Source organism: Chiroxiphia lanceolata, chromosome 1 (genome assembly GCF_009829145.1).
Source record: "Chiroxiphia lanceolata isolate bChiLan1 chromosome 1, bChiLan1.pri, whole genome shotgun sequence".
Lineage (NCBI taxonomy): Eukaryota > Metazoa > Chordata > Aves > Passeriformes > Pipridae > Chiroxiphia > Chiroxiphia lanceolata.
In genome coordinates, this window is record NC_045637.1 from 155961641 (window position 1) to 155981279 (window position 19639).

At 59.5% G+C, this 19639-nt stretch overlaps 3 protein-coding genes across 7 annotated transcripts; all 3 read left to right on the plus strand.

The window, feature by feature from the left end:
• Nucleotides 1-974: 974 nt before the first annotated feature.
• Nucleotides 975-3495, plus strand: LOC116788850 (zinc finger protein 316-like; the record flags this gene model as incomplete). The annotated part of the gene is made up of 4 exons (XM_032692083.1): nucleotides 975-1002; nucleotides 1656-1791; nucleotides 2340-2435; nucleotides 2633-3495. Coding segments are annotated over exons 1-4 (1104 nt in total), but the record flags the coding sequence as incomplete, so codon positions are not given.
• Nucleotides 3496-3678: 183 nt separating this feature from the next.
• Nucleotides 3679-5393, plus strand: LOC116789163 (S-antigen protein-like). 4 transcript variants are annotated; one of them, XM_032692620.1, is made up of 3 exons: nucleotides 3687-4155; nucleotides 4198-4900; nucleotides 4995-5393. In XM_032692620.1, exons 1-3 carry the CDS (start codon nucleotides 3716-3718, stop codon nucleotides 5304-5306), a joined length of 1455 nt encoding a protein of 484 aa, XP_032548511.1. In that variant the 5' UTR covers nucleotides 3687-3715; the 3' UTR covers nucleotides 5307-5393. The 4 variants fall into 4 exon arrangements, with proteins under 4 accessions (XP_032548520.1, XP_032548529.1, XP_032548511.1 ...); XM_032692629.1 differs by lacking the exon at nucleotides 4995-5393 and having other exon boundaries at nucleotides 3679-4155; nucleotides 4198-4985; XM_032692638.1 differs by lacking the exon at nucleotides 4995-5393 and having other exon boundaries at nucleotides 3679-4152; nucleotides 4195-4985.
• Nucleotides 5394-14109: 8716 nt separating this feature from the next.
• Nucleotides 14110-19529, plus strand: AOC1 (amine oxidase copper containing 1). Of its 2 annotated transcripts, none has more exons than XM_032698385.1 (5): nucleotides 14110-14433; nucleotides 15390-16933; nucleotides 17475-17763; nucleotides 18397-18529; nucleotides 18810-19529. In XM_032698385.1, the coding sequence occupies exons 1-5, from the start codon at nucleotides 14414-14416 to the stop codon at nucleotides 19086-19088; spliced, it is 2265 nt and encodes a 754-aa protein (XP_032554276.1). In that variant the 5' UTR covers nucleotides 14110-14413; the 3' UTR covers nucleotides 19089-19529. The 2 variants fall into 2 exon arrangements, with proteins under 2 accessions (XP_032554276.1, XP_032554286.1); XM_032698395.1 differs by lacking the exon at nucleotides 14110-14433 and adding an exon at nucleotides 14710-14764.
• Nucleotides 19530-19639: the final 110 nt, after the last annotated feature.

Here is a 19639-nt window from a genome sequence, read left to right on the forward strand (position 1 = left end):
TGTGCCAGCTGCAGCCCCCGGACCGTCACCGTGACCAAGGGGCCATCGGGACTGTGACAGTGCCGGGACCCTCCAGCGCACCCTGTGGCCACCAAACCTCCCCTGGACACCAGGTGGGAGCTCAGGACCAGCGCGGCCACCCAGCCCGCCCCGGGGTCACCGTCACATCCGCTGGGGTGGCACTGAACCCCCCTGGGGACGGACTGGGGGTCTCACACTGAGGGCTCTCACTGAGGGGACACGCTGGGACACAGCCCCCCCCTGTCCCGGCTGGGGGCACTTGGTGTCACCCCGGGTGGGTTCTGGGAGGATCGGGCACACGGGCTGCAGGGGCAGGACCCCGGGGTGGCTTTGGTTGTTCCTGCCCTGGTGTGGGACCCTCCAGTGTGACACCCTCCTCTGGAATGGGACCCTCCAGTGTGGGACCCTCCGATGTGGGGGCTCCCAGACGCCCGGAGTAGCCGGGCTGGTTTCTCGGGATTTGGGGGGGTGGGGGGGTGGAAGGTGGTCTTGGAGAGCAGGGGGGGTGTCCCCGAGCAGCCCCGCTTGGGGGGTGGCCGATGCTGCCGGGGTGGGCGATCGCGGCCGCCATCGCCCGGGCGGAGTCCCCCCAAACCACGCGGGGATCCCCCGGCCCGTGGGTGCGGGGGGTGGGTCCGCGGTACCCCAACTCCCTCCCGGTGCCCTCCGTGTCCCGGTGCCCCCGTGTCCCGGTGCCCCCCGCTCCCGGTACGCCCCGTGTCCCGCTGCCCCCCCTCCCGGTACCCCCCGTGTCCCGGTACCCCCCGTGTCCCGGGGCCCCCCCCCCCCGGTGCCCCCCGTGTCCCGGTGCCCCCCCTCCCGGTGCCCCCCGTGTCCCGGTGCCCCCCCTCCCGGTGCCCCCGTGTCCCGGTACCCCCCGTGTCCCGGTGCCCCCCCCCCCGGTGCCCCCGTGTCCCGGTGCCGCCCCCCAGCCCGGCCCCTTCCGCCGCCGCCATCGGGCCCCTCCCGGAGATGCAGAGGGTGAGCGGGGGGGCCCGGGGAGCGCCGGGAGCGCTCGGGGGGTCCCCGGGGGGTCCCGCTGTCCCGGCGGAGGGGCCGGTGCCGGGGTTGGGGGGCTCCGGGGGTCCCCGCGGAGGGGGCGGGGGGCCGGACAGGGCGGGGCGGTCCCGGCGCCTCCGGGCGCGGTTAACGGGAGGGGGAAGGCGGGCTCACGGAGACCGGGGGGCGGCACCCGGGGGGTCCCCACGGCCCAGGAGGTCCCCACAGCTCCTCCCGGGGGTCCCCACGGCCCCAGGGAACTCCAGAGCCCCAGAGGTCCCCACTCATCTCTAGGGTCCCCACAGCCCCTGAGGTCCCTGCTCCTCCGGGGGGTCCCCACAGCCCCAGGGGACCCCACTTCTCTCGCCCCGGGAGGACCCCAGCCTTGGGGGTCCCTGCTCTTCTCATGAGTCCCCCCACAGCCCCAGGGAGCCCCAGGGCCCCGGGGTCCCCGCTCCTCCCGGGGTTCCCCACAGCCCTGGCAGTGCCCCCTGTGCTGACTGTGGGGGCCGGAGCAGCCCCAGGACAGGACCCTTTGGGACCCGGGAGGTGCCGCAGTCCTGGGGTGACCCGCGAGGGGTGCCCAGCGAGGGGTCGGTGCTGCCGGCTCCCCTGAGCCCCCCGCTGTCCCCCAGGGGGTGCCCCCCGACGTGTCGTTCGAAGAGGTGGCCATTTACTTCTCCCCCGAGGAGTGGGCAGAGCTCCTGCCCTGGCAGCGGGCGCTGTACCGAGAGGTCATGGCTGACAACTACGACCTGGTGGCCAGTCTGGGTGAGGGGCCGGGGGTCACCGGGCCGGGGGTGTCACAGGGCTGGGGGCGTGGAGATAGGGGTGTCACAGGGCTGGGGGCATGGCTGGAGGCTGAACAGGGGGTCCAGAGGCTCGGCCGGGGGGCAGAGGCTGAGGTGAGGGTCCACAGCCTCAACCAGGGGTCCAGGGGCTCGGCAGGAGTCCAGGGCTTGGCTGGGGGTCTGGAGGCTGAGCGGGGTCCAGGGGCTCAACCGGGGGTTCAGAGGCTCAACTGGGGTCTGGGGGCTTGGTCAGGGATCTGGGGGCTGAGCCAGGGGTCTGCAGCCCAAGCCCCCTGGCAGAGCCCGTCCTGCAGGGCAGGGCCGCGAGTGCATCCGCAGGTGTGAGGAATAAAGGCACCAGATCCCCCGGCCCTGCTGCCCCACAGCCCCCCATCTGCTGTGCCCCGGCCCCACAGCCCCCACAGCCCCCACAGCTCCCAGGGCAGCCCCCGGCCTGGTGGCGGTGACAGTCCCCCAGTGACACTCACCGGGCATTTTGGGGGGCACTGAGGGGTCTCTCCTGCACAGGCTCCGTGTCCGAGTTCACTGACATGAAGGAGGAGTCACCCGGGGAGGTCCCCTGTGCTGGGGGGGACAGCAGAACTTCTGACGCCTCCAGCACCGGTGAGTGACTGGGGACATCCTGTGGGGACGCCCTGGGCTGTCGCTGTGCCGTGAGGGGCTGGCCGCGGCCAGAGACCCTGTCTGACACCCCCCTGGCCTGGGTGGGAGTCCCTGCCAGCCCCCCGGGTGTCACGGGGGTGGGGGGGGGGCCGGCGGTGGGTCTGGGATCCCCCGTGGTGACACCCTTTTCCCAACAGTTGCCCAGGACGGTTCTGCCAGTGAGGATGATGACGGGGAACACTGGGAATTGGGGTTCAGTGCCCCCCGCTCCGGCTGGAGCGACACCACCCCGGGGGGCTGCGCCGGGGACCCCCCTCGGGAGGAGCCGGGGCCGCCCCCGTGTGCCAGGCTGGGGTTGAGCTGCGGGGCCGAGCCGGGGGCTCCCCGGGCCGAGCCCCCCGCCCCGGGCCCGCCGTTCGTGTGCGGGACCTGCGGCAAAGCCTTCCGGCACCGCCGCAACCTCCTCACGCACAAGAGGCTGCGCGGGGGGAACCGGGCCCGGCACGGCTGCCCCGAGTGCGGCCGCGCCTTCTGCCTGCGCGGGGACCTGCTGCGGCACCGCGGCTCGCACCGGGGGCGGCCCGGCTGCCACCAGTGTCCCCAGTACCCTCAGTGTCTCCAGCGCCCCCAGTGCCCCCAGCGCCCCTCGGGCGCGGCGGGGCCGTGCGAGGACCGTCCCTTCGTGTGCGGGCGCTGCGGGCGCGGCTTCGCCTGGCGGGAGAGCCTGGAACTGCACGTGCGAGCCCACTCGCCCCCCGAGCGCGCCCACCCCTGCCCCGAGTGCGGCCGCGCCTTCCGCAGCCGCGGGCACCTCCGGCTGCACCGCCGGGCTCACTCCGGGCACCGGCCCTTCCCCTGCGCCCGCTGCGGCCGCGCCTTCGCCTCGCAGGCCAACCTGAGCACACACCGCAGGCTGCGCCGCCGCTGCCGCGACCCCCGAGCACAGGGGAACAGGGACCCCCGCGGGGATGGAAACAGGGACCCTCGGGGTGACAGGGACCACCCTGGGGATGGGAACAGGGACCCCCAGGGGAACAGGGACCCCCGCGGGGATGGGAACAGGGACCCCCGGGGGAACAGGGACCCCCAGGGGAACAGGGACCCCCAGGGGGATGGGAACAGGGACCCCCGGGGGGAGAGGGACCCCCCCAGGGATGGGAACAGGGACCCCCAGGGGAACAGGGACCCCCAGGGGGATGGGAACAGGGACCCCCGGGGGGAGAGGGACCCCCCCAGGGATGGGAACAGGGACCCCCAGGGGAACAGGGACCTCCAGGGGGATGGGAACAGGGATCCCCGGGGGGAGAGGGACCCCCTCAGGGATGGGAACAGGGACCCCCAGGGGAACAGGGATCCCCACAGGGATGGAAACAGGGACCACCTCGGGGATGGGAATAAGGACCACCCCGGGGATGGGAATAGGGACCCCCAGGGGAACAGGGACCACCCCGGGGATGGGAACAGGGACCCCTGCAGGGAGGAGAACAGGGACTCCCCTGGGGATGGGAACATGGACCCCCAGGGGGAGAGTGACCCCCACGGGGATGGGAACAGGGACCACATCGAGGATGGGAATAGGGACCCCCAGGGGGAGAGGGACCCCCGTGGGGATGGGAATGGAGACCCTCGTGGGGATGGGAATAGGGACCCCCAGGGGGAGAGGGACCCCCACGGGGATGGGAACAGGGATCCACACGGGGATGGGAAGAGGGACTCCCCTGGGGAGGAGAACAGAGACCCTTCTGGGGAGAGGGACCCTCCCAGGGAGGAGAACAGGGACCCCCAGGGGGAGAAGGACCCCCACGGGGATGGGAACAGGGACCCCTCTGGGGAGAGGGACACCCCCAGGGGTGGGAACAGGGACCCCCATGGGGACGGGGAGTCCCACAGGGACAGGGACTCCCTTGGGGACCAGGTCACCCGTGGGGACAGGGATCACCAGGGGGACAAGGACCCCCCTGGGGATGGTGATGCCTGTGGGGACAGGGCCCCTCTTGGGAACGGGGACCTCCTCAGAGACAAGGATACCCTCAGGGACTGGGACCCCCTCGGGGATGGGGACACCTTCAGGGACAGGGGCACCCTTGGGGATGGGAACCCCCTCAGGGATGGGAACCCCCTCGGGGCCGGGGGTGACCCAGGGGGTGACCAGCAGTAGCCACAGGATGGGATTGTCCCAGTGCTCCCATGAACGTGCTGCCAGTGCCATGGCCCATCCCGGACACCCCGGAACTGTGAGCAGCTGTGACCCCCAAAACCGCCTGGGGGGCTTCTCCATATCCCTTTGGACCTCAGAAATCCCTCTGGGATGTGTCTCTGTGTCTCTTTGGACCTCAGAAATCCCTCTGGGATGTGTCTCTCTGTCCCTTTGGACCTCAGAAATCCCTCTGGGATGTGTCTCTGTGTCCCTTTGGACCTCAGAAATCCCTCTGGGATGTGTCTCTCTGTCCCTTTGGACCTCAGAAATCCCTCTGGGATGTGTCTCTGTGTCTCTTTGGACATGGAGACACATCCCAGAGGGATTTATCAAGATATATCAAGATGTATCAGGACCTTAATATATCTTCAGACTTTGGAAAATCCCTCTGGGATGTGTCTCCATGTTCCCTTCAGGCCTTGAAGTACCTTCAGACTCTGAGATGTCTCTCCAGGGCACTTTCCACTTCTTCAAGACTTTGGAAAATCCCTCTAGGGTGTGTCTGCAGGTTCCCTTTGGATTCTGAAGTATCTTCAGGCCTTGAAAAATCCCCCTGGGATGTGTCTCCATGTTCCCTTTGGGCACTGAAGTGCCTCCAGACCTCGGAATGTCCCTCCAGGGCACTTCCCAGTCCTCCCAGTCCCACCAGTGCCCTGCCCCGGGTCTGTGTTTAAAACCAGGAGTCTCTTTATGTCTGTTTATTCTGATTATTGTCGTTTATTTATTCTTTTCTATTTTTCTATTTTATTAAATTCTATTTAGGTTATTCCAGCTGTTCTTCTACTTATTCTAATTCTTCTCCTCGTGTTCCTTCCCCCTCCCTCCAGACCCTCCAGCACCTTCTGGGCCACGGCCAGAGCCTCCCAGTCCTGGGGGTGCTGTGACAGTGGGGGCCACCACGAGTCCCCCCAGTGCCCCCCCCAAATAAATAAACCCCCAAAATTGGGGGGTTATTGTAGAAATGAGTTAAAAATACAAATGAGGCTCAGGGGGTGGTTTGGGGGCACCCGGGGGGGCACCCACGGACCTGGGGGGGCACCTGCAGCCCCACAGCCACCCCCAGTACAGCCCAGTACATGTGGGGCAGCCCCAGTACGGCCCAGTTCACACAGACCAGCTCCAGTACGGCCCAGTACATATGGGGCAGCCCCAGTATGGCCCAGTTTACACAGACCAGCCCCAGTATGGCCCAGTCCATACAGACCAGCTCCAGTACAGCCCAGTACATATGGGGCAGCCCCAGTATGGTCCAGTCCATAGAGGGCAGCCCCAGAGCCACTCCCAGCATGGCCCAGTTTACACAGACCAGCCCCAGTACAACCCAGTACATACAGGGCAGCCCCAGTATGGCCCAGTTCACACAGACCAGCCCCAGTATGGCCCAGTCCATACAGACCAGCCCCAGTACAGCCCAGTTTACGCAGACCACCCCAGTATGGCCCAGTACAGCCCAGTTCACACAGACCAGCCCCAGTATGGCCCAGTCCCTACAGGGCAACCCCAAAGCCACTCCCAGTACGACCCAGTTCACACGGCCCAGCCCCAGTATGGCCCAGTCCATACAGGGCAGCCCCAAAGCCACTCCCAGTACGGCCCAGTTCCCACGGCCCAGCCCCGCAGTCATTCCCAGTATGGGAATTTCCCTCCACTCCCAGTAAACCGGAGGCTGCTCTGCACTGGGAGCACTGGGAGTGTCCCCCAGGCTGGATGTCACCGAGCAGCAGGACAGATGGTGACATTCCCACAGGAACGGGGACGGACCCCCCCCCTCCATCTGCCCACGGAGCCGGGAAGGAGGATGGGAATGCACTGGGGAAACTGGGACAGCACGGAACCAGGGGATGGCTGAGGTGGGAAAACCACAGGAGACCCCCCGAGTCTGCCTGGCCCAGGGGCCACCACTGCCCCTGTCCCCAAGTGCCACCACTGCCCCTGTCCCCAGGGGCCACCACTGCCCCTGTCCCCAGGTGCCACATCCCCGTGGCTGTTGAGCCTCCCAGGGCTGGACAACCCTTTTCAGGAGGAATACTCCCAAAATATTCCCAAAATCCCACCTACAACCCACCCCCTTGTGCCACTCGAGGCTGTTCCCAGCATTCCCAGCTGGGAATGTCACCCTGTCACCTCCCTGCCACCCCCGGCTGTGACAGCGCCACGGCCCCGGTGGCTTTTTTGGGATGTCCCAGTTCAACGTGCCGGGAGCACACGTGGAGGATCCTCCGGAATCCGGGTCGGGAGGACGGGACACAGCGAGGGGGGTGCTGGGCCACGAGTCCTTTGTGCTCCAGGGCTCAAATAACCAGGAAAAATCCCAACTCTCCCTCTTTGATTTTTGCCTTTCGGGTGAAATCACGAGGCCGAGAGACATTTTCCCAATTAAATTCCTGAAATCAGAGCAGAGCTGGGAGCACGGAGGGGGGTTGGGATGCTGAGGTGTCCGTCATCCTCCTCCAACACCCTTGAGGATGCAGAGTTTTGGGACTTAGTTCCTTAGTTTTCCATGCCTGGAACTGAGCCCTGGAGGGATGGGGGGGTGGATGTGCCTCATCCCGGGATCTGCAGAGCCTTTGGCACCTGGAGGGTCTCAGGCTGCTGCAAGTGATGGGACTGAGGTCCCTAAAGGACATTTCCTCCCATTTTTTCACGTCCTCGGGGGGCCCACGGTGCCTCTGCCCCCACAGCAGCTTTCCCAAGGGAAATGCAATTCCCAAACCAGCTGGTGTCCCGGGATGCTGGAATTCCACTGGCCCAGGGCTGTGGAGCCCTGGGTCTGATCCCCTGACCCTGGAACCATCCCAGGGCTGGGAAGGGCCCATCTCTCCCCCACGGGTCAATCCAGACTGTGCTGGAACAGGGGGAGGCTCCAGAATCCCTGTGGGACATCGGTGACATCATCGAGTCAGCAGAGCTGAAGGGTTTGAGAAACTGGAAAAAACAATCCCAAATCCCACTAAAAATGGGGTTTCCACAGAACAGAGCAAAGGGACCTGCAGAGGAGATCCAGCTTTTAGGAATGGAATGGCAGGATGAATGTGGTGAGATCCCAACGGATAACGGGATAACAGCCACATCCCCCCAACTGACAAGAAGGAAACACCAGGGTTTTGGGCCCCTGTGGGATTCTGGAGCGTGAACATTCCCGGTTCCAGCCTGGTTGTCCCCCCCCTCCTTCCCAATGGCCCCTCAGCAAGTTCTGTGCAATTCCAGCAGGAGATTTTCCACACTGTCCCCTCGGGCCAGTCCAGGCAGGGACAATGATCCCTCCTGGAGCCTCTGGCACGAGGCACCGGGACACTCCGGAGTCAGGGGTGGAGAGGATCCCAAATCCACAACGTTCCAGTCGGAAAAGAGATCCCAGAGGCTCGTGGAGGAGGGGGGTGGAACTGAATCCAGCTGCTCCTGCTGTCCCTGCTGGGGAGGGTGTTCTCCAGAGGGAGGGTCCCCAGAGGGAGGGTCCCCAGAGGGAGGGTCTCCATGACCACAAAGGGCTGGGAGAGGAAACCCCCGTCATCTGGGAATCCTGGAAGTGACCGTGGACTGGCCAGGAGGCCCAGATTTTGGAATGGCACCGGAGCAGGAGGTGGCTCGTGCTGAAGCAGGAAGGGAGAAGCAACATTCCCTGTTTGCTGGTGGGAAAGATTCGGGCACGGATGGAGCCCCCCCCGAGCAGTTATGGAAATTCCTGAGGGAAAGGGGGAATGGAGCCAGTCTCCAGGGGAAAAGGTCCCCAGCTGGCCCTGGCCATTCCCAAGGGAGAGAAACGGCCACTCCTTTGTCCCTGCACTGAGCCAGGGATGGGGGAATGGCCGGGGGGGGGCAGAGAGGGAATGACTGGGAACAGGGGGATAAACCAGAGGGAATAACCAGGAACAGGGGGATAAACCAGAGGGAATGACTGGGAACAGGGGGATGGAACCAGAGGGAATAACAGGGAACATGGGGATAAACCAGAGGGAATGACCGGGAACACAGGGATGAAACCAGGGGGAATAACCAGGAATGTGGGGATAAACCAGAGGGAATAACTGAGAACAGGGGGATGGAACCAGAGGGAATAACAGGGAACATGGGGATAAACCAGAGGGGATAACCGGGATAAAACCAGAGGGAATAACCAGGAACGTGGGGATGAAACCAGAGGGAATAACTGGGATAAAACCAGAGGGAGTAACTGGGAACACGGGGATAAAAGCAGCTGGGCTGGCCCATGGTGGGAAAGTGTCACTGCCCGTGGGGAGAACCCACTGGAAGATTCCCTGTATTCCCACCCCCCAAAAGATTCCCTGTATTCCCACCCCCCAAAAGATTCCCTGTATTCCCACCCCCCAAAAGATTCCCTGTATTCCCCCCCCCCAAAAGATTCCCTGTATCCCTCCCCAAAAGATTCCCTGTATCCCCCCCCGTGGCCGGAGCCGGGGTTTTTCCCTGCTGGAAAGGGGGCTGAGGCTCCTGCAGGGCCCGTTGGACCTCCCGGGAAAACAGGGTTTGGAACTTCTAAACACACTGACCCCGTTTTTGGGTCTTAAAACCTCCCTTCTGTTTGTTTTTAATTGACTTATCCCCGGGGGGTGTTTTACCTTTACAGCCACTCCTCCTGCTCTTTTGTTTGGTCTTTAAAACTTCCTCATCCCATTTTTGGGGGCTCTTAAAAGCTCTTATCCCATTTTTTGGGGGGCTTTCAAATCTACTTAACCCATTTTTTAAAACCACTTGGCCCATTCTGTTGTGACTTTTAAAGTGACTTTTCCTGGTTTGTTTTGTTTGTTGTTTGTTTTTTTTTTTTTACCTTTTAACCAGTTTTGAGGGCATTTTTAAACCACTTATTACCATTTATTTTTTACCTTTTAAAATTATTTACCCTGGGGTGGGTTTTTTTTTTTGCTTTTTAAGCCTCTTATCCTGTTCTTCTGGAGCTTTTAAAACTGCTTTTTCCTTTTTTTCAGAGGTTTAAAAATGACTTTTCCGTTTTTTGGTGGGGTTTTTTGTTTGTTTTTTTTTTGTTTGTTTGTTTTTGTGGGTTTTTTTTAATATTATTTTTTGGTTTTGTTTTGTTTGGGGTTTTTTATTTTTTTTTTTTATTTTTAAACCAACTAATCCCTATTTTTGGGGACTCTTAAAACCACTCGTCCAATTTTTTGTGGTTTGAAAAGGCACTTAGCCCAGTTTTTGGCACTTTTAAAAGCACTTGTCTCATTTGGGGGGGTTTAAAAACTGCTCATGCTATTTTTGAAGGGCATTAAAACCACTTATCCCACTGTTTTGGTTTTTAAAATGACATTTGGTGGGGGTTTTTTCTGGCTTTTAAAACCACTCATCCCATTGGTTTTTTTACCTTTAAAAAGATTTATCCCAGGGTGGGTTTTGTTTTAATTTTAAAACCACCTTGTCCCATGTTTTGGAACTTTTAGATCCACTTATCCCTTTTAGGGGCTCTTAAAACCATTTACCCCATTTTCTGGGCTTATAAAATTACTTATCCTGGTTGTTTTTTGGTTTTGTCTTTGTTTTTTTTTTGCTTTTAAAACCTCTTGTCCTGGTCTTTTTTTTTTTTTTTCCAGTCTTTAAAACTGCTCATCCCATTTTTGGGGGCTTTTAAATCCACTCAGCCCTTTTTTTGGGGCTTTTTACCCCACTTATCCCATTCTTTTGGGTCTTTTAAAATGACTTATCTTAGGGTTTGGTGTTTTATTTGCTTTTTTACCCCACTTATCCCATTCTTTTGGGTCTTTTAAAACCACTTCTCTTTTTCCTGGGGGGGAGGGGTGTTAAAAACGACTGATCCTGTTTTGTTGTTTTGTTTTTTTTTTTTTTTAATTTTAATAGCACTTATCCCATTTTTTGGGGGCTTTTAAATTCACCTAAGCCGTTCCTTTGGGGCTTTTAAAATTATATATCCTGAGGGGTTTTTTTTGGCTTTTAAAGCCACTTATCCCCAGTTTTAAGGCTTTTAAAAATTACTTATCCTGGAGTGTTTTTATTTTTTTTTTTCTTTTGAAACCAATTGTCCTTTTTTTCCGAGGAGGGAGGGGGGGGTTGTGTCAAAAGGGGTTCATCCCAGGACTGTTTTTTTTAGGTTTTTAAACCCACTTGTTCCGTTTTTGGAACTTTTCAAACCACTTCCCCGATTTCTTATTTATTTTCCCTCTTCCAACCACTCGTCCCAGTGTCTGGGCCTCGTAAAACCACTCAGCCCGTTTTTGAAGGGCGTTAAACCCATTTATCCCAAGGGTTTTATTTTTTTTTTTTGTTGTTTTTTTTGGTTTTTTGTGTGTGTGGTGGTTTTTTGATCGTTTTTGTTTAGTTTTGTTTGTTGGGGGGATTGTGGGGGTTTTTTTTTTTGCTTTTATCCCAATTTCTGGGACTTTTTAAAACATCTTGGGATTCTTTTGGCTTTTAAAACAACTCATCCCTTTTTTTTTTTTGCTTTTAAAACAACTTATTCCAGGGATATTTTCAGATTACAAAACCCCCCTGTCCCATATTTTTTTTCTGACTTTAAGCCTCACTTATCCCATTTTGGGGCTCTTAAAACCACTTATCCCATTTTTTGGCTTTTCCAATGATTTATCCCTGTGGGGTTTTTTTGTTTTTATCACCACTTTTCCTATTTTTTGGTGGCTTTAAACCCCCCTGAACCCAGTTTTTGGAACATTTAAAGTCACATAACCCCCTCCCCCTTTTTTTTTTTAACCCCTTTGTCCCATTTTGGGGCTTTCAAAGCTGCTCATCCCATTTTCCAGGGGCTTTAAACCCCCTTATCCCAATTTTTTGGCTTTTAAAATGATAACTTGGTGGGATTTGGGGGGGGAGTTGAGTTTTTTTTTTTGGTTTTTGGGGGTTTTTTCGGCTTTGGTTGTTTGTTTTGCTTTTTGTTTGGTTGGGTTTGGAGGTTTTTTTGTGGGGTTTATTTTTTTTTGTTTGTTTGGTTTGGGTTTTAATTTTTTTTCCTTTTCTTTTAAAACCACCTCTCCCCATATTTTTGGCTTTTATTTTTATTTGCTCTCAAAATGACTTTCCGGGGATTTTTGACCTTTAAAACAAATTATCACACCTCCCCTTTTTTTATTGACTTTTTTTTTTTTTGGCTCCTAGAACCACGTCCCAGTTTTTGGGGCCTTTAAAATTCCTTGCTCTGGGTGTTTGGCTTTTTTGTCTTTTAAAACCACTTATCCCATTTTTAGGGCTTTCAAAACCATTTCCCCCTGGGGTTTTTTTTCCTTTATAAATTATTCATCCCAATTTCTTTTTGCTTTAAAACCACTTATCCTGATTTTTAGGGGTTTACTGAAACCACTTATCTCTATTTCTTCTTTTAAAAGAATTTATCCTCTTTTTTTTTTCCTAAATCCTGGTTTGTTTTTTTGTTTTTCTTGCTTTTAAAACCACTTATCCTTTTTTTTCTTTCTGCTTTAAAAATGATTTATCCTGGTAGGGTTTTTTTTTCTTTTTTTTTTCTTTTTTTTTTTTTTTTGTTTTTGGTTGTTTGGGTGGTTGGTTTGGGGTTTTTTTGGTGGTTTGGTTTTTTGTTGGGTTTTTTGGTGTGTTTTGGGTTTGGGTTTTTTTTTGCTTTGCTTTTAAAACCAATTAATCGATTTTTGGGGGGTTTTAGAACAGTTTATCCCTTTTTTTGGCCTTTAAAATGACACATGCTTGGGGATTTTATTCTTTTAAAGCTCCTTGTCACATTTTTGGGGCTTTAAAACCCACTTACCCCATTTTTTTCCTTTAAAACCACTTCTCTTTTTTTTTTTTATTCTTTTAAAGCTGCTCATCACATTTCTGTGGCTTTGAAAACCACTTGTTCTGTTTTGAGGGGCTTTGAAAACTGCTCATCCCGTTTTGGGGGGGGCTTTAAAACCACTTGTCCCCTTTTAATTCTTGCTGCCTTTAAAACCACTTATCCCGTTCTTTTGGGGTTTTAAAGACATTTATCCCTTGTTTTTCTTTTGCCTTTAAAAATGACTTTTCCTGGTGGGGGAGGGTTTTTTTTTTGCTTGGTTTTTTGGTTGGTTTTTTTTTTTCTTTTAAAGCCATTTATCCTGTTTTTTAGGGACTCTTAAAACTGCTTCTAATATTCTTTTGCATCTTCAAAAACAATTCATCCCATTTTATTTTATTTTATTTTATTTTATTTTGTTTTATTTTACTTTATTTTATTTTTATTTTATTTTATTTTATTTTATTTTATTTTATTTTGTTTTATTTTATTTTATTTTATTTTATTTTATTTTATTTTGTTTTGTTTTGTTTTTTTATTTTATTTATTTATTTATTTTACTTTGTGGGTTCTGGCATTGAAATCCACTTATCCTGTTCTTTGTGGCTCTTAAAACCACTCATCCCAATTTGGGGACTTCTAAAATAACGTATCCTGTGGGGTTTTTTTTGCTTTAAAACAAGTTATTATTATTATTGTTTTTCTTTTAAAACCACCCATCTTGATTTGGGGACTTTTAAAACCTCTTATCCCATTTTCCTGACTTTTAAAATAACTTATCCTGTGATTTTTTTTGCTTTTAGATCAATTTATTCTTTTTTTTCTTTTAAAACCACTCATCCCATTTTGGGGGACTTGTAAAATTTCTTATCCCTTGTTTTTTCACCTTTTAAACCCCCTTTTCCCATTTTTGGGGCTCTTAGAACCAACCATCCCACCCTGGGGGCATTTACCACTAATCCTCTTCTCCGAGGCCTTTAAATCCTCTCACCCCAATTTGGGGGGTTAAAAACCACTTATCCCGGGGTTTTTTTGCCTTTAAAAGCGCTTTTCCGATTTTTTTTGGCTCTTAAACCCACTCATCTTATTTTGGGGGGCCTTTTAGAACCACCTGTCCCAGTTTTCTGGCTTTTCAAGTGATTTATCCCGGGGCTTTGGGCCTTTAGAACCACTTATACCATTTGGGGGGCTTTTAAAGCCATTTATGCATTTTGGGGGGGGTTTTAAAAACAGTTTATGCCATTTTTTTACTTTTAAAATGACTTATATTGGGTTATTTTGTTGGGGTTTAAAACAATTCATCACAATTTGGGGGCCCTTTAAAACCATTTATCCTAATATTTTGGCCTTTAAAATGACTTGTCCTGGGGGTTTTTTTTGGCTTTTCAAAACCTCTCGTTCAATTTTTGGGGGCTTTAAAACCCCTCATCCCATTTTAGGGGCTTTTAAAAGAACTTTTCCTGCGGGGTTTTGGCTTTTTAAACCCGTTCTCGGGCTCGTAAATTCACTGCTTCCGAATTTTTTGGATTTGTTAAAACAACTTATCTCGTTTTTTTTGGCCTTTAAATACCAATTATCCCCTTTTTTTTTTTTTGCTTTTAAATCCATTTATCCCGGGGGGCGTGGCCAGGGGAGGGGGCGTGGCCAGGGATGCGTTGCCATGGGAACGGGATGCAGCCGGGGGGGGGTGGGGGTCCAAACCCCCTTTCCATGTGGATTTTGGGGGTCGGGGCCCCGTTTCCATGGGAATGGGAGGGTCAGGGACGCGTTTCCATGGAGACGGGATGCAGCCGTGGGGGATGGGGGGGGTCAAAAACCCTTTTCCATTTGGATCTTTTGGGGGGGGCCCCACACCCCCCCCTCGAGCCCCCCCCGGCAAATTTGGGAGCCCACGGTCTCCCGCGGGATATTCCGGGCTCTTATCTCGCCTCATCCCTGGAATTCGATCGCTCGGAGCCCCCCCAGGCGCGGGGGGGCAACGACCGGGCGGTCCCGGGGCACTCGTGACCCCCCCGGGTGATCATTAACCCGCGGGGGGCCCGCCCGACCCCTCCCGTGGGCGCGATGGGGCCGAGGGAGCGCAGGTAGGGGGGGGACGGGACGGGGGGCGCAGCCCCGGGGGGGGGACACTTGGGGGTCCCGCTGGTGGCCTCGGATCGGGGCGGGCCCGTGGGAGGGGGGCGGGAGAGGGCGGGAACGGGGGCGGTGACCCCCGGGGGGGGCGGGAAGGGGGGGTCAGTGCCCCCGGGGGTTGGAGAGGGGGGGTCAGTGCCCCCGGGGGTTGGAGGGGGGTCAGTGCCCCCGGGGGTTGGAGAGGGGGGGTCAGTGCCCCCGGGGGTTGGAGGGGGGGTCAGTGCCCCCGGGCCGGGGCAGAGACGGCCCCGCTGCAGCGCTGGGTCGGCAGAGCCCGGGCAGGTGAGGGGGGCGCGGGGGGGCCGGGGGGGGTCCCTGCGGGCACTCCTGGGGGGCACCGGGGGGTCTCCCCGTGCCCACCCCGGTGGGGTTCAGGGCCGGGTTGGGGTTCAACAGCCACCCTGGGGGGGTGCACGGCCCCCCCGTCCCCGGGCCTGGGGGGCTCTGGAGGAGGGGGGGGCAGGTTTCCAGGGAATCTCCCCACGGTGCCCTCGGTTTTCCCGGGGGTCATCTCACGGTGTGCCCAGTTTGTCTGGGGTCACTCTGTGGTGTCCCCACTGTCACCGGGGTCAGCCCGTGGTCCTCCCGATTTTCCTGGGGGTCAGCCCACGATGCCCCCCCAGTTTCCCTGGGAACACCCCCTGGGTTCCACCGGGGTCATTTGTGGTGTCCCCAGTTTTCATGGGGGTCACCCTGTGGGGTTCTCTGTTTTCCTGGGGGTCACCCAATCGTCTCCCTGGTTTCCTGGGGAGTCATCCCGTGGTGTCTCCGGTTTTGTTGGGGGGTCACCCCGTGGTTCCCCCAGTTTTGGGGGGGTGCCGGCACTGCCGGTGGTGGCACCGGAGCGGGAGGGCTCGGCCGTCTGTCCCCCCCCCCAGCGCTGACCCCCCTCTCCCGTGTCCCCCAGGATGTGGTTTCTGGGTGTCCCCTGGGCTCTGGCCCTGCTGGTCAGCGCGGGGTCCCCCGGCCCCTCGGCGGCCCCCCTGGACCCCGCGTCCATCTTCTCCGACCTGTCCCCGGCGGAGCTCCGGGCCGTGCGGACCTTCCTGATGGAGCGGCCGGAGCTGGGCCTGGCCCCGAGCCGGGGGGGCCCCCTGGCCAAGAACTCGCTGTTCCTGGTGGAGCTGCTGCCTCCCCCCAAGCGCGCTGCCCTGCGGTTCCTGGCGCACGGGGGGCGGCGGCCGCGGCGCGAGGCTCGAGCCGTCGTGTTCTTCGGGGCGCAGGCGGAGCCCAACGTCACCGAACTGGCCGTGGGGCCCCTGCCGCGGCCCAGCTCCTACCGCGCGCTGGGGCCCAAGAGGGGCCGCTCGGTGCCCTTCTGGGCGCGGCCCATGACCCAGCTGGAGTACGAGCTGCTGCACGAGGCGCTCGTGGCCGCCCTGGAGCCGCTGGAGCCGCTGCTGCGCGAGGCCACCGGCTTCGGCTTCCAGAACTGCTCGGCGCGCTGCCTCACCTTCTCCGACGTGGCGCCGCGCGGGCTGGGCCCCGGCGAGCGCCGCACCTGGCTGGTGATCCAGCGCTTCGTCGAGGGCTACTTCCTGCACCCCGTGGGGCTGGAGGTGCTGCTGGACCACCGGGACCCCGACCCGCGGCGCTGGGCCGCGCGGCGGCTCTGGTACGACGGGCGCTACTTCGGCTCCGCGCGGGAGCTGGCCGAGCTCCACGCGCGGGGGGCGCTGGCCCTGGCCCGCCTGCCCGAGCCCCCCGCCCGACACCTCTTCTCCGGCTACGAGCCCCGCGGGCGCTTCTTCACCGGGACGCCCACCGAGGTGCACGGCGCCAAGGTGTGCGAGCCGCAGGGCCGGCGCTACCGCCTGCGCGGCAACCGGCTGGAGTACGGCGGCTGGAGCCTGGCCTTCCGCCTGCGCTCCTCCGCCGGCCTCCAGCTCTTCGACGTGCGCTTCGGCGGCGAGCGCGTGGCCTACGAGCTGAGCGTGCAGGAGGCCGTCGCCTTCTACGGCGGCCACTCGCCGGCGGCCATGCAGACCAAGTACATGGACGCCGGCTGGGCCATGGGCGCCTCCAGCTTCGAGCTGGCGCGCGGCGTGGACTGCCCCGAGACCGCCACCTTCCTGGACGCCCACCACCTCCTGGACGCCGACGGCCCCGTGCGCTTCGCCCACGCCCTCTGCGTCTTCGAGCTGCCCACGGGGGTCCCCCTGCGCCGCCACTTCGACAACGACTTCCAGGGCGGCTTCCACTTCTACGCGGGGCTGGAGGGGCGGGCGCTGGTGCTCAGGACCACCTCCACCGTCTACAACTACGACTACATCTGGGACTTCCTGCTCTACCCCAACGGCGTCCTGGAGGCCAAGGTCCACGCCACCGGCTACATCCACGCCACCTTCTACACGCCCCAGGGCCGGCGCTACGGCAGCCGCGTGCACAGCCACGTCCTGGGCAACCTCCACACGCACCTCGTGCACTACAAGGTGGACCTGGATGTCGCAGGTGAGGGGCCCCCACAGCTCTGACACGCCCCGGCTGTGGGGAGGGCGCTGGGAGGGGGAGCTGGGCCCATGGGGCGTTCCAGGGACCAGGGGGCCTTGTCCCTGAGAGGGGTGGTGCCACCCAGACATCACCTGGACCCTCTGGTGATGACCACCCTCAATGGTGGCATCTCTGTGGGGTCCCGCCCCTCCACGGGGACATCTCTGCAGGGTCCCAGTCTTCCATGGTGGTGGCATCTCCTGGGGCCCCAACCCTCCATGCTGGTGGCACCCCTGGAGGGTCCCAGCCCCCCATGATGGTGGCATCTCCCTGGTTTCCCAGTCCTCCCTGGTGGCATCTCCACTGTGTCCCCCCCTCCGTGGCGGTGGCACCTCCAGGGGGTCCCAGTCCACGTCCTTGGTGCCATCCCCACAGCGTCCCACCCCTCCACGCAGCACGTCCGTAGGGTCCCACCCCTGCGCGGTGACACCTCCACGGGGTCCCGTCCCCCCCCGGGGGGTCTGTGCCGCCGTGTCCCCCCCACCGAGCCCCCTCCCCGCAGGCACCGGGAACAGCTTCGAGACGATGGACATTCGCTTCGAGAACATCTCGAACCCCTGGAGCGCGGGGGCCCGCGTGGTGCAGCCGTGGCTGCACCGGGAGCCGCGGCGCCGGGAGCGCGAGGCAGCGCTGCCGCTGGGCCGGGCCCCGCCGCGGTACCTGCTCTTCACCAACCCGCGCCGGCGCAACCGCTGGGGCCACCGCCGCACCTACCGCCTGCAGCTCAGCTCCCACGCCGGGCCCGTCCTGCCCCGCGGCTGGCGCGAGGAGCGCGGCGTCACCTGGGCCAGGTGGGCGCGGGGGGCCCGTGGGGGGACGTGGCTGCCCCGTGGGCTCTGGCACCCCGGCTCTGTGCCGAGTCACCACCGCTATGGGCACAGTGCCTTTCCCCCGGTCACACCTTCCTCTGGTGGCACCTTCCCTTAGTGGTACCTACCCCTTGGTAGCACCAGACCTCGATGGCACCTTGCCTCACTGCCACAATCCCCTGGTGGCACCTTCCCCTGGTGGCACCTGACCCCCGGAGCCCCCCGTTCCTGCCGTGGCCCCCCAGAGCAGGCGGTGGCCTCGCCCGTGGGCTCTGTGGTCCCAGCCGTGAGGGCCCTGGCTGAGGGGGACCCCGGCCTGGTGCAGTGGGGACGTGTCCAGTGACACCTCCAAGCTTGAGAGCCCCTCAGGAGCTGGGGAACCCCCCTGGAAGTGGGGTGTCCCCCAGGGCTGGGTGGACCCTTGAAGCTGGGGAGCACCCGAAGCTGGGGAACCCCCGAGCCCCCTTGCCAACCCCATCTCCCCATAATGTGACTGGGCAGGGGGTGGCACAGCAGGGGGGCCCAGGCAGGGGTGGGAGAGGGATCCCCTGGCTGGGACCCCCCAGCACGGGTGGGTGCCACCCCCAGGCCGACTCCACCCCCTCACCTGTGCAGGTACCACCTGGCCGTGACGCGACGCCACGAGAACGAGCCGAGCAGCAGCAGCATCTACAGCCAGAACAACCCCTGGGACCCCCCGGTCACCTTCGAGAGCTTCATCCGTGACAACGAGACCATCGAGGACCAGGTGACATCGGGGACACAGCGCTGGGGGCAGGGGGGTCCCATCTCCGGGGGGGGGCCCAGCTTTGGGGGCTCCCCAGATCCAGGGGGCTTCCCAGCTCCAGGGTCTCCCCCACTCCCACAGGGTTCCCCAGCTCCAGTGTATCCCCAGCTCCTGAGGGGCTTCCCAGGTCTCGGGGGCTCCCCAGCTCTGGGGGGTCTCCCCATTTCCCACTGGTGTCCCCAGCTCCCGTGGGGGGGTCCACGGTGCCACGGGCCCCGCTGACTCCGCGGTGTCCCCCCAGGACCTGGTGGCCTGGGTGACCGTGGGCTTCCTGCACGTGCCCCACTCCGAGGACGTCCCCAACACGGCCACCCCCGGCAACGCCGTCGGCTTCTTCCTGCGCCCCTTCAACTTCTTCGACGAGGACCCGTCGGTGGCCTCCCGTGCCCCCGTCATCGTGCGCCCGCTGGACCCCCCGACCTGCTCCCGCCTGCAGATCCAGCGCTGGACCCCCCCCAGTCCCGGCGCCTGCGTCCACCCCGAGCCCTTCACCTACAACGGCACCTACCGCCCGGTGTGACCGGGCACGGGGACACCGTGACACCACCTGGGACGGGCCACGGGCCACCACCCCCTCCGAGCCCAGCACCGGCACCACGGGGACACCGGGGACACCCGGGCGCTGGGGGGTGGGACGTGTCACTCCATGTCACACGGTGCCATGTGCCAGACCATCACACGGTGCCATGGTAACGTGGCACACACGTGTCACTTGGTGCCAGGGCCGTGTTGGGCTCACTAAAGGTGATGTCACCTCGTCTGACCCCGGCGCTGGCACCGTGTGGGACACCAGTGCCACTGGGACACCGTGGCACGGGACGTGTCACCCGGTGCCACACAGTGCCATACTGCACCTGCTGGGCTCAGTAAAGGTGATGCCACCCCCTCCACCACCCTGTGGGACACCAGTGCCACTGGGATGTGTCACACGGTGCCCAGTAAAGGCAGTGTCACCTCCTCTGTCCTGTCTCGGCCACTACCGGGACGCCCCGACCCGTCCCTGGCTGTCACCATGTCTGATCACAGCGACAGTCGAGGTCACTGTGTCCCCCCCGTGGTTCTGTCCCCTCC